Source organism: Hibiscus syriacus, unplaced genomic scaffold (assembly GCF_006381635.1).
Source record: "Hibiscus syriacus cultivar Baekdansim isolate YM2019G1 unplaced genomic scaffold, ASM638163v2 tig00110597_pilon, whole genome shotgun sequence".
NCBI classification, from domain to species: Eukaryota; Viridiplantae; Streptophyta; class Magnoliopsida; order Malvales; family Malvaceae; genus Hibiscus; species Hibiscus syriacus.
This window is the reverse complement of record NW_024062795.1, coordinates 5,159,000-5,175,077: the sequence shown is the minus strand read 5'-3', so window position 1 is coordinate 5,175,077 and position 16,078 is coordinate 5,159,000. Positions and strand designations below refer to the sequence as shown.

At 32.7% G+C, this 16,078-nt stretch overlaps 2 protein-coding genes across 2 annotated transcripts in view; one reads left to right on the top strand and one right to left on the bottom strand.

Annotated features, from left to right (window-relative positions):
• Positions 1-2,655: 2,655 nt before the first annotated feature.
• LOC120134260 (F-box/LRR-repeat protein 14-like) lies at positions 2,656-8,568 on the bottom strand. The gene is made up of 8 exons (XM_039150723.1): positions 8,496-8,568; positions 5,191-5,262; positions 4,483-4,554; positions 4,053-4,124; positions 3,895-3,966; positions 3,562-3,633; positions 3,263-3,334; positions 2,656-2,861 (listed from the first exon to the last, which is right to left on the bottom strand). The coding sequence occupies exons 1-8, from the start codon at positions 8,566-8,568 to the stop codon at positions 2,656-2,658; spliced, it is 711 nt and encodes a 236-aa protein (XP_039006654.1).
• The window catches only part of LOC120134015 (WEB family protein At1g75720-like), a 24,583-nt gene continuing 16,932 nt past the window's right edge, over positions 8,428-16,078 (top strand). The window contains exon 1 of the mRNA XM_039150493.1: positions 8,428-9,286. Within this exon, the coding sequence (XP_039006424.1) occupies positions 8,567-9,274 (708 nt within the window). The 5' untranslated portion in view covers positions 8,428-8,566 and the 3' untranslated portion in view covers positions 9,275-9,286. The remainder of the gene's footprint in view (positions 9,287-16,078) is intronic.

The following is a 16,078-nucleotide window of genomic DNA, read 5'->3' as shown; positions in this document are numbered from 1 at the left end:
TTGGTATATGTATATGATTCTTAAGGAATGATATGTGGTCCTTCGGGACATATATGTATTCTTTGGAACATGTGTGAGTCTGGTGAGACACATACTTGATCCTTGGCATATGTATATGATTCTTAAGGAATGATATGTGGTCCTTATGGATATTATTATATGGCACTACGGTGCAATTCTACGCGGCACTCCGGTGCAATTCTACGTGACACTTAGGTGCAATTCTACGTGGCACTTAGGTGCAATTATATGAGTTGTAGTGACAGCATAGTGCACAACCTCACAATACTCACATACCTTAGGTTCTCTGTATGGTACCATGGGCTAATGAACTTACTAAGGCAAACTTATGAATGTGAATGTGATAAGTATATGTGTAAGAAACATGGTTTTGGTTATTGCATTGTTTACATACATCTTATTATTGCAACCCATCTCATTTTGACAATTACTTTATATTTATTGATATTATTATTATATTGCCTCACTAAGTCGATGACTTAGCGTGTGAGTGTTTCACACGTAGGATCCGATAAAGTCGATCGAGGTTAAGCAGCTGGACAACATTACTCCTGCAACTATAAGATCAGAAGCAACTTAATCAGTAGGTCATTTTGTTATGAAAATAGATGTTGGCATGTAATTTTAGAGTTAAGTTGTGTATGCTCTGAATATTTTGGTAAACTTATATTACCATATGTATATTATTGTATTTTTCGTAATATAAGTTCAAGTATTTTACTATTATTTGTAATGAGTTGTGTTTTAAAAGTCAATGTAATATCTCTGACTAGTATCCGGGTTGGGATACGGGTTGGGGGTGTTACAAAAAAAGAAACGTTTGAAGTTAATCATTTATTTTTAACGAAATTTTTTTAAACACCTAAAGTTAACTTTGTGTATAGTTTGGACACTTATTTTTACATTAAGCCTACTATAAATTAATGTGCTAAAACGATAGACAATCACTCCAGAGTAATATACATAGTTACTTAAACTCGAATCTTAGAAGAAAAATAATATTCTTTTTCATCACTTTTATCACTCAATAAATTCCCTATTTGTTTAACAATAATAATGAATCTTAGTAATATAAGACAATGACACGTCTATAGTCTCCATTTGTTAATAAACACAAATACATATTTGATTTTAATTACACTCACCTGATTCGAATTTATAACATTTCTCAGATTAACGAATTCTCGTTACTTGGAGGATTTTACCAATTCCAATTGTTCTTAAAAATAAAAACACAACCAATGCCAAATATAAACAACAAAAATCTGAATTCATACTATGAGTTAGCATGTTTTATTCATCCTAAATATTAATTTAGGGTCTAGGGTTTTACTTACTAAACTTGTTATTATGAGTCTACTATAAAAGGTGCTAAAAGGATAGACAATGACCTAAGGGTTATAGAACTATGTTTGGATTCCTTATGAAAATTGGGCGAAATTGAGCTTTCTTCATTTGAATGTTTGAACATTCAACAATGGGAAAGCTTGGGAAGATGAAGGATTATTCACTCCCTCCCTCTCTCTCGGTTTATTAGGGAAAAGTAAAGGAAATTTCGTTTCCACCCCTTATTGTCTAATATTTTTTATTTAATATAAGATGATTACAATATAATATATGTTTTAAATATTCTTAACAATTTGACAATGAAAGTTCATATTCTCTTAGGGTGCGTTTTGTTCACATAATGTAAAATTACCAATGAGAATAAAAGATTACCAGGGAATAGGATTACTGAAAATGTTACATTACTGTGTTTGGTTGATTTGGCAGGAATGTAAGATTACAGTGTTTGGTTGAAGGAATAAAAGATTACTGGAATGTATATTTTACCATATTGTCCTTGTTCTATATTTTTTAACAAGTGAAATTCTAAATATTTAAATAAAAATTATTTATATAAAAATTTTATTTGTTGATAATATATTACTTGATATCATGTATTATTTTAATTTTAATTAATATTAAATTTTATATAATTTATATAAAAATATATTAAAATTTTACATCAACATTTAACTGTGTCGTCTGTTCAATTAGTAGTATTAAAAAGACAAAGGCTTTATTTTTGGAAGTTTGCCAAAAGATGATATATTGCTACTGTTGAAGAAATTGTCTTTCAAATGAAGTACTTTCAAATTCGTCAATCTTAGTTCTGGCACATTATTACCGAGTACAGTTGTTTAAATTTATTGTTTCACGTTACATCTAATTATAAGCCAGTATTAAACAAAAATATTTCATATTTGAAAATTTATTGATCAATTAAATTTTTATTTGAAAAAATATAATTAATTAATCATTTTAATTGTTATTATATAACCTAAAGGCCCTGTTTGATTGGTTAAAAATATTATTTTACTTAAAAATTATTTAAAACTAATAATTTACTTTTTCTTTCTCAAGCTGTGAATTATCCTTATTATATAACCTAAAATATTTACTTTGATTGGCATGATCGCTATTATAATAATAAAAAACATATTTATAAGCATAATTACTAAAAATAATGTTTCAGTAATCTCTTTCTCAACAATAAACTAAGGACTAATCAGAACTAATTTATTATCTTTGACAACAATAAAATTAAATCATCAGTATAATAAGTGACAAAACTTATTATTTCACAATGAATCATGTTAAAGAACTAAAAGGACAATTCAAAGAACTGAAATAGGCACTCCGAACAGTCATACTGATAAGAGCTGCAAGTCTGGCATCTGTGATTTGACGAGAATCCAGGTTGAGTGATTTCAGAGACAAGAGTCCAGACAATTTTCTTAAACCACCATCTGTAACTCCATTAAATGACAGGTTTATGCTCTCCAGATTAACCAAACCTACAAGTAAACCAAAAGAAATCGAATGATCATATATAAGAATCAATTGTTTGAGAAGATATCAGTTTTATATGCTTATTCAATGATTAAAGCTCCTCATACTACTAAATGAACAATGTTGTTATGCAGACTCATATGAGAATGCCAGATCCAGGTATATGTCTAACATAGGTGCCTTCAATTGTTTTCAAAAAATTTCCATGTAGAATCATCTGAGTTTTGAGAAGTCTTCAAAGAAGGATAGCAAATCAGGGTAGCGATAACAGAGAATCAAATCAAGAAAATAATTATATGCAACAAAAGAGTTAAAGAAGCACTTTACCACCAAAACTAGAAACAGAAAGTAACAACAACTGCAAAATATAGAGAATGTCATACTATGAGAAAGGAGGATATCTAACCTGAAAGATGGCGAAGGCCATTGCTTCCAACTTCAGTATCAGACAACTCCAAACATTTCAATCGTTGAAGACCTAAACAAATGAAAGCGGTTGTTTTCAGCCACTGTCGTCTATTTTTTTATAAGATAGCGGAGAATTATTATGAGTTGAGGTAATAGGATGGTTTAATGAAGATGACAATCCTCCCACAACAGAAGAAAAATAACGTAGGTAGAAACATTTAAATTAAATTAATTATTTCTATTTCAAAATGAACAAATATATAAACAAAGAAAGATGGTAGCAGTTAGACCAACAACCTGACAAATGAACCAGCCCATAATCACCAATTCTACATGAATCCAAGTTCAAGCTCTCTAAATTTGTCAAACCTGGATCCAAGCAAAAAAAATCAAATTATGGATGGCAACCACCACTAAAAACATGGAACAAATTTCATAAAGAAAACCATATCACGAGATCCTATTATATGTTTTGCAAAGAATAACCACTCATTATTTAGATAAATAATTTTTATTCCATTATATTCACTTCATTATCAGTCCTCCAAAATAAGGAACACGCATATATGAAGCAAATACATTATATAGATCAATATTCTACCAAACAACACAAGGGAAGAGGGAGAACACCTTTCAGATGTATCAAACTCGAATCACTGATGTCATTGAAACCCAAGTTTAATATCTTCAGATTACCTAGCTCTGTCAAAACAAAAAAATGCAATAAGCCAAACGCCATCTAAGAATTTTTACATATGCGTAATGGGGAAAGCATGAAGCCAACTTACTAGAAAACCTCTCACATCCATCATCAGAGAAATTGCACCTGCTAAGATTCAAATATAACAGAGATACAAGAACTGTGCAAAGTAAAAAGGCCAAGTCAATATCATGTTTAATGTAGAAGACAAAGTAATCAAAAGAAGATGCAAGTAGAGTTTCTATGGTCAATCAATCATTTTGAATATTTCCTCAGAATGACATGATGTATGTTGAAAGAAGGAAGACCGTCAGGAGATTACAAAAACTAGTTTCTAAATTGAAAATGCACAAGTTTCTGTCATCAGCAGGAAAATATTAAAATTGGAAAAGAAAAGCACAAAGATTATTTAAATGAAATATCAACTTTTAATGCAAAAGCAAAATTGCAGTCAGCAGCTCCTGATGCAATCAGTTTAAGAGGAAAACGATTGCAATATACATGCCAAGAATATATACCAGAAAAAGAATCCAGGCATGAAGCAGTAACCGGGCAGCCCTCCAAGTTCAAAATATAAAGCTTTTGCAGGCCTGAAACAGATTTGAAAGTATAAATAATTTCAAGGAATAGAAGTTTAATAATCAGTAACAACCAATTCCATGATTCCTATAACCTGATAATAAGTAGAAAATGGTCGAGTGTTAACTATTAAATTGAACAGGCATATAATATACACAGGTCAATGACACCACCACCAAAATTATGGTGAAGAACATTGAAAGTATAAAATGTTAGTACAAATACAGTTGTCATAGAACAAAATTTCAATGTATCACAGATTACATCAAAATAAACAAGATTAAATATAAAATAAATCAATGATTCCCAAAGTAATAATAGGAAGTTTTTTAAAGAAAAAAAAGAAAGACGTTTATTCTGTATCATTCAACCTACATACTTAAAAGGTTTAAAAATTTTGACTTCTTTGAACAACTTAAGGGGCCAAGGTTTGTTGGCATGATGTATATTCTTAGTTGAATGATAACTTCACCATAACATTCCACACCATGCAGTACAATAATAAAATCCTCTCGCAGGCACAATAATCCAACAACAACAAACTAGCAATCTTAGATGAAAAATTCTTTTTCATACTAAGTCATGATAGCAACTTATTTTTTTTATGGAAATGATAGCAAGTGAGATAGAAAGTATTGGCAAGGTACCTTTTAAACAGGTGATGCCGAAATCTGTGACCTTACTGCAGGATATTTGTAAGCTTTTCAAGTTTGTAAGCCCTAAAACATGACAAGAGAAATCTTATGCATTAGCACAAAAAGGAAAAGCAAAAATAGAGGTGAAGGAAAATCAAAAGAGAGAAAATACTTTCAAAAAGTGTACAATTCTTTGAGTGCCTTTTGAAAGTTGAAATGCAATGATCTTGTCAAATAAAGATGTGCCTTAATAGATATGTACAGGTCTGAACAGTTGGATCCTATTAAAAAGGTAACAGATTTGAAATTGTTGGGAAACATATATAGCCAACTAGAGGTCAAGACTCAAGAGAACGAAAGAATTAGAGATGGCATCAGTTTCATAAACGAAGAAGAAAAAGTTCACATCTATGAAAATATACCTGGTTTTTCAATGAAAGATGGATAACTCCTTAGATTTTGAATGGGTTTAACTGCTACAACTCAAGTGAGCTCAAATATGGGTGAATTGAAAAATGGTGCATCTCAATTAGTCCCACGAACCCATAAAAATTAGAAAAATAATGGGCAGATCAGTGTAGTAGTAGAAAAAAATACATAAACATGAGTGAAAAACCCATAAAAATTGAACAATGAAACAAATTGAAATATCAACGCCATAAGCAAATACCTAAAAGGGAGAGGGAGACTAATACGCTAAAAGCAAATCTGAACGCCAAATCAAAGAAGAAACATATTTTCTTTCAACCAGAACCAAGCGGGGAGAAGGGTATTTTATACATGAGAACCGAGAATAAGTAAATACCTAAGAGAGAATGGGAATTGATATTCCCGGGAAAACGGGAAAAAAATACCACTGTTGGTATTTCTTCTTTTCCTGCACTTGGGAATGAAGCTCATCCAAATATGGGTATCATTACCCAAGAAAAAACATACCCTCCAGGAATGAAATATGATGTGAATCAAACGGGGTCTTATAGTCTTTAATACTCGGATATAAGATCTCTAAGGATAACAATCATCCCTTTAACCAATAAATTTATGAATCTTCATAATTTTCTACTATATTCTCCAAATGATTTATTTGTCATGTAATACTTTTTTTTGTCTCCGATTCAATTTGATTAGATGATCAAAATTGACGACGAACATGTTATTTTATGTTAATGGAATAAATTTATAAAATTTTAAAGAATGATAAACTTATAAATTTTAAAAAATAAAAATGAATTTATAATAAAAGATATGAATAAAATGTTTAAAATATATAAAACTTATAAGAGAGGAGTGCCCAATTCACTTCACATCATTCATCCCTTATCCAACTAATCGGTACCATAATTTCAAGTAATTTTCTAATGTATATCAAACACTTGTATTTCCTCGTTTGGTTGGTCGGGAATCTCATTCTCGGTAATGTTTTATTATTAATAGTGAATTTTTTGGGGTATATTACCGGGAATATCATTACCCCTTCCCTTATGTATTGTTGGATTACCGGTGTTTGGACTAAAATGCCCTTACTTTTTTTCAAAAATATCCTTATTATGTCATTGAATAATAAAAATTCTACGAATGTTAAATTACAAATTTATCCTTAAACTATTTTAGATTTAAAAAATATATATATAATTAAACTTTTATATGAAGTTCAGGGGTTAAAATAAAATTTTACCCTTTTATTAAATCTTTTAATATTTTTAATTTTGTAAAAAAATTATATAAATTTAAATTTTTTAAATAAAATATAAAAATATTTTTCAACTTGTTAAAAAATAAATATATAATAAGAATAATTTGGTCAAATATATATTCTAATAATCTTTTATTCCTTTAATCAAATACGATAATATTACATTCTTACTAAATCAACCAAACACAAAATATAATATTCTCAATAATCTTATTCGTACGGATAATTTTACATTTCATTATGCTTACTTAAATCAATCCAGTTGTTCTCAAACAGACAACAATGAATTTCACTCTTGTATTAAATTCCGAGTTTCGCGTTGTGTTGTCTTGTTCCAGGATGTGACACAAACAATGATTACGAAGTTATAATTACAAAAGTTACAAGCACCTAAAATTAAGCTGCTGTTTGATTAGGAAAGCTCTATAATTGTCTCTCAGATATTCCGCATGTAATGCCATTATAAGGTTTAATTATGATTTTAGTCCCTCTATCATGTCAAAATTGAAGATTTATTATCTTGATGTTTTTAATATAAATGATATCTAATTAATTTATTAATTCAGTCTAATTTAATAAAATGATTATTATAACTTAATTTATATCATTTATAATATTATAATTTAAATTTTTATGATTATTTCAATTATGTAACACTTCATTCGACTAGGCTTAAATTATAACACTCGTAAATATTTTTATTGAAAATTTTAACCTAATTTTTGTTTATATTTTATAAACTCTACCAGTTTACCTCACAAAAATTTTAAAGTCTTTTATTATTTTTGTATTTTGGTTAACATGCGGTAGCATTAATATTTGTGTTTGTTATCGTTATTAATATTTCTTGTTTTTTTTCATATCACATTTTTTCTTTTTTTAGTTTTTAATAATCTTATTTTTATGAGATTTTGTTTTATATCTTTATGGTATGTTTTTTTTCTTCTGTTTTTATGATACGTTTCGTTCGCTGTTTTAGTTTATCTTTTTTTTCATTTTTGAAATTAACATCATCGTGACTAATTAAGATGATACTTATTTGTTATTATGATGATCTTATCTGTTTTAGACTATTAAATTGGATTTAGATACGTAATTTGTGTTCGTTGATTATTTTTTCACATTGCTCGACTCTGATTTATGGTTATTTATTAGTATTTCAGTAGTTTTATCTCATTTTGTTCATATATATATATATATATATATTGTTTGAATTTTTTATTAGGTTTTTAACATTTTTATTGTATGCTCATTATGTAATTTTAAGTGACTATTTTTTTGTAATCATAAGAAAATATCATAATTAAGTGTTTAGTTTACATTTATAATTATAAGCATTCATTTTAATTTTATATATTTTATTTTTTAATAAAAGAATTTGATAAGTCAATAAAAAATTAAAATTATTAATATTTTTAAGATATTAATAATTCAATGTACTAGTATAAAATTAAAAGACAAAATTATGGAAACTAAAATCAGAATTATACCCCTTCATTCATTGACCCAGTAGTTAAGCAGTCCACTTCCACTACCTCCAAGGCTTAACCTTCAAACAACAAATCTCTCTCTCTGTAACCTTTTGCAGTAAAAGCAAAGAAATCTCAGACTCATTATCAAATACATCCTCTCCTTCTCCATAATCTACACGCGAAAACACATACAATTCTTCTCATTTCATCTCCAGCTTCTTCCATGGAAACCCAAGTCCAAGTTCCGGCTACAAAACCACCAAAAGACTATCGCTCCAACGTCGACACTTCCCGTCCTTTTCGCACCGTCAAAGAAGCTGTTGCCGTTTTCGGCGAGCGGCTTCTCGTCGGAGAGATATACACTCCGAAGCCTTACACTTACAGCCGCCCTCCAAGCCAAGAGATCACCTGGTTTTCACCCGGTACTCCTCTAAGCCGTAAAGATGATCAACGAGAGAATAATACCCATCACCGAGAGGTTCTCGATACCTTGAAGAAGCTCGAGACCGAACTTGAGGAAACAAAGGCGGAGCTGAAGCTTCTGAAGGAAAGGGAATCCGAAACAGAGATTGCGTTGGCTTCATTGAACGCTGAACTCCATAAGAACATGTCGAAGTTGGCTATAGCCGAGGCTGCTGCAGCTAAAAAGGCGGCGGAGACTACGCCGATGCCGAGGACGGTGAGTTTGGAGATGGGGAAGGGAGAAGATATAGCGAGGGAAGAAGCGAAAAGAAAGGAGTTGATGAAACGAATGGAGAATAACCCGACGTTGTCTCAGATACTGAGTATAGGGGAAAAAGAAGGGTATTTTGCGGGGAAAAGAGAGAGGAAGTTGATGAAGAAGAAGCCCATTGTTCCTCTGGTGGGTGATTGGATTTTCAAGAAGAAAGGGTCGCATACTACTCTTCAGAATCCTCTTTATGCATCATGAAATGTATCTTTTAATTATAATTATAATTATAATTATAATTTTTCTTTTTAAAAATATCGATTGATCTCTTGAAGTGTTTGTTTTATTTTGTTATTTTACATGTTCTATCTTTGTAAAGTTGGAACGCAAAGGTAAACGTTGGTCGTAATATGGAGCGAAAGCATGGCTGTTTTGTTTTTTTGTAAAAGTTGTGGGAGTTCATGTGTAATATATATCCTGAGGGTGTTTTGTAATTGTATTTGTGCAATGTATAATTAAAGAAATTCATCACGTTTCTGCCTTGCCTTTGTCTAAACAAGCGGCCGAAGCCCAATGGCCAATGGCCAATGGCCAATGTATAATTAAAGAATCTTTTTAAAGAGCTGATATAGATGTCAATTGAACCGGATGGATGTGAGATGGTGTTTTCGTATCCATTTTTGTCAATTGTTTTGGTTTCTTCTGATCAAAACCTCAAGTACATGGATGAGAACACATATATCCTTGGTGAATGTACAACGTTATTTTAATGGTTGATGGACTTATTTTTATATGAATCTCAACTTATAACTAAGAATCTATAAATCATATCTTGAATTAGTTGGGTTTGGATGAGCCAATAGTGAAAGTTCGAATCACGGGTCCTGCAGACTGTGAGAGTGGCTGTTGCTCAAAAATTGCGACACAAAATTCCAAGCATTGCAGCAGTTCAATTCACAAAAAGAGTCTCTTCTCCCTTATATTTTCTTTTGGGTACAATAGTATTTGGAGTCTTGAAGAAAAATTTTATTTTATTAATTTTTAAATCTAAATATCTAATAGATTTTTATTTTTCTTATTATAAAGTAAATTAATCTCTCTTAATATTTTCTCTGTGTATTAGTCTGTGTGAATATTTTAGACTTTCTCATATGAAATTAGTTTAAATATGTTGACAAAGAAAACTGTAAGCTGTGGTGGAATGTGGAATAAATCATGGTTAGGAAGGTAATTGTCTTCCCAGAGTTTGCGTGAACAAATTGGATTTGTTAACATATGACGCCGTTCACTGTTCATTGACGAACCGTTAAATCGAGGCAAGCAGAAATAAGCAGAGACGTGGCCTGGAATGGATGGATGTTCTGGAAAGAGTTTCTTTTTTCCCTCGAGTTCTAGAAGTAGGAAAAAATAGACCCTACATTCGGCAGAGGGTGATTTTAATGTCGTTCAAAGTACGCTTGCTCATGTCGGTTGCATCAGCATCACTTTGAGTCCTATATATTTTGATTATCTTGACCCTCGAACATTGTCCAACTTGCTTCTATTGACTAAAATAAATCATAAATAAAATTAATTTATTTTAATTTCTTAAGTTAAAAAAATATCATTTGCGATAGCAGTTGACAACATTTTGTGCGACACAGCATGCCTAATGCCACGTCAGAGAGAATCGTGCGATAAGCGTTCGAGTAGCTAACAAAACCCATTGCTCATTCCACACAATCGTGCGATAGCGTTGGGTTCCCCCAACTTGTTTCCTTAGTGAACTCAATTTATATCACTTAAGTCACCCACACATATGTATATAATAACTGAACTGAAGGGATTAGTCTCACCAACAAAGTTATATTTACCAAAACCCACTCTGATTCTTTTTCTTTCTTTTTAAGAATGAAGATCTTCTCAAAATACCTAACTGAAACCGATCGTCTCAAAAGATTGTCCATCCCAAGTAGGGTTTTAAGCTCCTTTCCCGAGTTCAATGGCGGCCATGCAGTGGAATTGCTAGTCACGTATGAGACCGTCGAGTGGCCGCTTGTGTGCACCGTTCGTAGGCAAGGACGATATAAGAAACCGGTTCTCTCCAAGGGTTGGAGGCGGTTCGTTCTTGGAAACGGCTTGAACGTCGGTGATCGAATCACATTTCACAAGGAGGAGGATGAGTTGAGTTCGTTGCATTATAGGGTTGAATTGGAGAGAGCAGCAAGTAGGGGAAAAAAGGTTCAAGTGAAGAGAGAACCGAAGCAGTCCGACTTACCTAATGTCGGCGGCGGTGAACTCGTCGATAGTAATGGCAGAGCTAATGACTGTGCTAAACAAGAGACGGCGGCTGCGTTGCTCGAGCATTTCGGTCTCGGTTTGACTGCGGGTGGTAACACGGTGGTTCGTGACCGACATAGCTGCAACACATCATTTTACAGAACCGATCAAATTCTCGGTCAACCGATTCATGGGAATTTTGTCGATTTAGATTTGACATTGGGCCACCGATACTGTTAATGTTTTATTAATAATTATGTAGAATAATCATTGTATGCTGGATTTTAGGGGGGTTAAAGTACCAAGTGATGAGAGGTGAGTACCCAAGTCCACCGCACGTGCGTTTTACATCTTTTACCGTTGAATGCCAATTCTGATGGAGTTTGTCTCGTAAAATCTCTCCAAATTTTCAGTCTTTGACGGAGGCGTCTTAAAGCTATCAGTCACTCGTTTCTTTACCCTTTTTTCCCTCTTAGTTACCATATTAATTAGATGAAACCATTAATTTCAAATACTTTAATTCTCAATCAGTCCACTCAATCTATTTTAATTCAAAACAATTTAATTATTTATTTTTATAATATCGTACATTTAATTTAAATAATTAACACATTAATCATTTCAATTAAAAATTATCTTTAATATCAATATGAATTGATAAAAGTGATAAACAACTTGATATCGTTTAAATAAGATCTCTAGTTTGAGTTAAATTGAAGTTGTATTATTATTAAATTCTTATTCGAATCATCGTGTAATACTTACACTAAATATTTTATACCTTACATAATCTTAAGATCATATTTTATCTTTCGACTTGTTCTCCAAAATCCATTTAAGAAAACACAACTTCAAACATCTTCCTATAATAATGTCTAAAAATATAACTAATCACTTAATAAAATGTATAAAAATAAATTTTCTGTTATTTAAACATCAAAATAAACTCTTAAAACATAATTTTATGTCATTTGACATCAAAAAAACATCGGAATATGAGGATAGCAGGAATGCATGATCATATGACTTCTCATAGTTTTCAGTGTGATTATATTTTATTATATATCTTTTTGTTATATATTGGAAGTGTAAATGATTGGTGTGGGCATCCGCATCGTTTTCAATGACCAAAGATTCAAACTAGTTCTAGAGGTTTGAAAATTTGGGTGATGACTGATCATTTGGCTGAACTGGGTGACTCGGTTTTGGGTTTTGCTTATTCTACGAATTGGTACTTGAAGTTGGTAAAAATTTCAAAGTGGTTCTGGATTTTTTCCAAATTCTCAAATTAGCCCCGTCATGACATATCACTTCAACAACCAATTAGATTACATACGTGATTAAAATCTTGACACCATTAAATATCATATCTCATAATTTGATTATTTATCGAAATATCACATTAAAATTAAATATCGGTTTAAGAAATTTTCAAAAATTAACACATAAATTTGAGATAGAAGAAAGTTTATGTAGCATTTTTTTTTGCAAACACAGGAGGCAGAAAAAACTTAAGCTATTATCATAGTGTTAAGAAATAGTTTAGTTCATTCAGTTAGTTTGTTACAGTCTGTTGACATTTAGTTAGCAATTAGTTAGCAGAATAATTACTTTCATTAGTTTGTATATAAATATTGTATTGTAACTGTTGGGAAATAAACCGAGTACGAGTAATTTTCCTATAACTAGATTAGTGAGAATGCGAAATAAAAGCGAAAAAATAATACCTGAAATTGATAACGGAGTTCAGCCAATTGTGCTTACGTCTCCGGACTGCTGCATATTTTTTACTAAGAGAGAAAATTTACAGGTGTTTACAAAACACTCACAACTCACAAGAAAACTCTCTAGTATTGGTAGAAATAAATGATTTTTGGGATTTTGGGATGATTTTGAAGCTAAATGAGCTAGGGTATTTATAGTTGAAACTTAGAGACTAATATTTGAAAATACCCTAAAGTGCAATGACTAAAGTGAATTTACCCATTCCTATTTTCAACAAACATCTACCAAACTTTGAAAAACATTTTTTCAAAGAAACATTTACCAAACTTTGAAAAACATTTTTCAAAGTTGGTTGCCAAACTTTGAACTAACTTTTAACAATCTCCCACTTGAAGACTGATTTTAATCTGTCTTCACACCTCGATCAATGCAGCAGTATTTCTGGTCTTGTTATTCTAGCATGCCAACTGAAGTTGAACACAACTTCAGTTTGTCCGTAGTCACCGTCTTGTCAACATGTCTGCCAGATTTTGAGCTCCACTAATCTTTTCAAGTTTCAAAATCCCATCTTCCAGAAGAGATCGGATAAAATGATATCTCAATTGTATGTGCTTCGTCCTGAAATGAAAAGACGGATTCTTTGCTAGATGGATAGCACTTTGACTGTCGCAATATAAGACATTGTTTTCTTGTTTCTTGCCTAACTCTTCCAAGAAACTTTGGAGCCAAACCATCTCCTTGCTAGCTTCCGTAACAACGACATATTCTGCTTCAGTTGTGGAGAGAGCAACTATCTTCTGTAGTTGAGAAACCCAACTCACTGCAGTTCCTCCTAGAGAATAGACATACCCTGTAGTGTTCATTCTGATGTCAATATTTTCGGCTAAGTCAGCATCTACATAGCCTGCCAATATCGTATCTCCACCTTTGAAACAAAGTGCTTTGTTTGTGGTATCTCGCAGATATTTGAGGATCCATTTGACTGCTTCCCAGTGTACCTTGCCCGGATTATTCATGTACCTGCTAACATCTCCCACTGCATGAGCAATATCTGGTCTGGTACATACCATGGCATACATCAGACTTCCAATTGCTGAGGCATACGACACCTTTACCATGTGTGCACGTTCTTCCTCCGTCTTTGGTGACTGTTCTTTGGAGAGTCTAAAATGAACAACTAAAGGTGTACTTACTGGGTTTAGAATCTTGCATGTTGAACCTGGAGAGTACTTTGTTGATGTACTCAGCCTGTGATAACATCAAAGTCCCCGACTTTGTGTCTCTTTTGATCCTCATCCCAAGAATCTGCTTTGCAGCACCCAGATCCTTCATAGCAAACTGCTTCGACAATTTTTGCTTCAAGTGTATAATCTCTTGTATGTTTGAGCCTGCAACGAGCATGTCATCAACGTACAATAATAAAATAACGAAGCTATTATCGAACCTCTTAATGTAGCAACAATGATCTGCTTGGCATCTGGTAAAACCACTGCTACCCATGAAGTTATCGAACTTCTTGTACCACTGTCTAGGAGCTTATTTTAAACCATACAAGCTCTTCTTCAACCTGTATACCAGGTTTTTCTTGCCTGCCTCTATGAAGCCTTCTGGCTGCCTCATATAGATTTCTTCCTCCAAATCACCATGAAGGAAAGATGTCTTTACATCTAACTGCTCAATATATAAATTTTCTTCCTTTTGCTGAAAACCTTTGACAACCAATCTTGCTTTGTAGCGTTTGCTCCCATCGTGCTCTTCCTTGATCCTGTAAATCCACTTTTTGTGGAGCACTTTCTTGTCTGGTGATAATTCAACTAATTCTTACGTCTGATTTGACATAAGCGAGTCCATCTCATCTTTCATGGAAGACTCCCACTTGACTGAATCCTCCACCTGCATTGCTTCATCATAGCACTTTGGTTCACCATTGTCAGTCAGCAACAAGTATTGCAAAGAAGGAGAATAACATTGGGTTGGTTTAGGAATTCTGGAGGAGCGTCTTAGTTTCGGTGTGCATGGTTCTTCTTGAACTGCTTCAGGACTGATCTGAACATCATTTCCATAAATCTCCTCGGACTCAACAAATTCCTTTGTTTCAACTTTGGTATCGGAGCTGCTTGATTCTACAGTTGACATGTCTTTGTAAATCACATTCTCATTGAAAATGACATCTCTGCTTCTGATGATCTTCCGATTTTCATAGTCCCAAAACCGGTAGCCGAACTCATCACCACCATAACCAACAAAGACATATTTGTTGGACTTGACATCAAGTTTACTTCTTTCAGCAGAGTTTATGTGTACATAAGAAATACAACCAAACACTCTTAAGTGTGAAAGGTTTATTTCTTTCTTGCTCCAAACTTCCTCTGGTATTCTGCCATCCAAAGGAACTGAGGGCCCACGGTTGATCAGGTAAGCTGCAGTGTTGATAGCTTCAGCCCATAGAAATTTTGGCAATCCGGCATGTATCCTCATGCTTCTGGCATGTTCATTCAGAGTTCTGTTCATGCGCTTTGCTACGCCATCCTGTTGCGGTGTCATGGGAACTATTATCTCCATCTTGATCCCATTGTTTGCGCAAAATTCTCTGAATCTATGATTTTTGTACTCTCCTCCATTATCATACCTCAACCGCTTGACTTTCAGACCAGTCTCATTTTCCACCATGGCCTTCCATTTTCTGAAGGTATCAAAGACTTCTGATTTTTTCTTCAGAAAATAAACTCACACCTTCCTTGTAGAATCATCGATGAAGGTGACATAATATAATGAGCCTGCAAGAGATGGAACTGGAGATGGTCCCCATACATCAATATGAACCAACTTTAACTTTTCAGCCTTGGGTGTCTTACCAATCTTTGCAAAGCTGACTTTCTTTTGTTTGCCAAAGATGCAATCCTCGCATAGTCCGATGTCTACATTCTTTAGATCCGATAACTTCCCCTTTGACAAAAGTGTCTTCATCCCTTTCTCTCTCATATGGCTAAGCGTTTGGTGTCATAGGTTTGATTTTCCATCAGCATCTGCTACTGCAATGATATTCTCTAAATTTGAGGTTATATAGAGAGTACCAGTTTT

What these genes read in the sequence shown, in the direction of transcription:
- LOC120134260 (XM_039150723.1), bottom strand. Translation starts at nt 8,568, where the DNA reads ATGGAAGAAGCTGGAGATGAAATGAGAAGAATTGTATGTGTTTTCGCG. An exon ending in ATTATGGAGAAGGAGAGGAT is followed by an intron (nt 5,263 to 8,495) that starts GTATTTGATAAT and finishes GTCATGTTTTAG; the next exon opens with GGCTTACAAACTTGAAAAGC. An exon ending in TGGGCTGGTTCATTTGTCAG is followed by an intron (nt 3,335 to 3,561) that starts GTTGTTGGTCTA and finishes TCATTTGTTTAG; the next exon opens with GTCTTCAACGATTGAAATGT.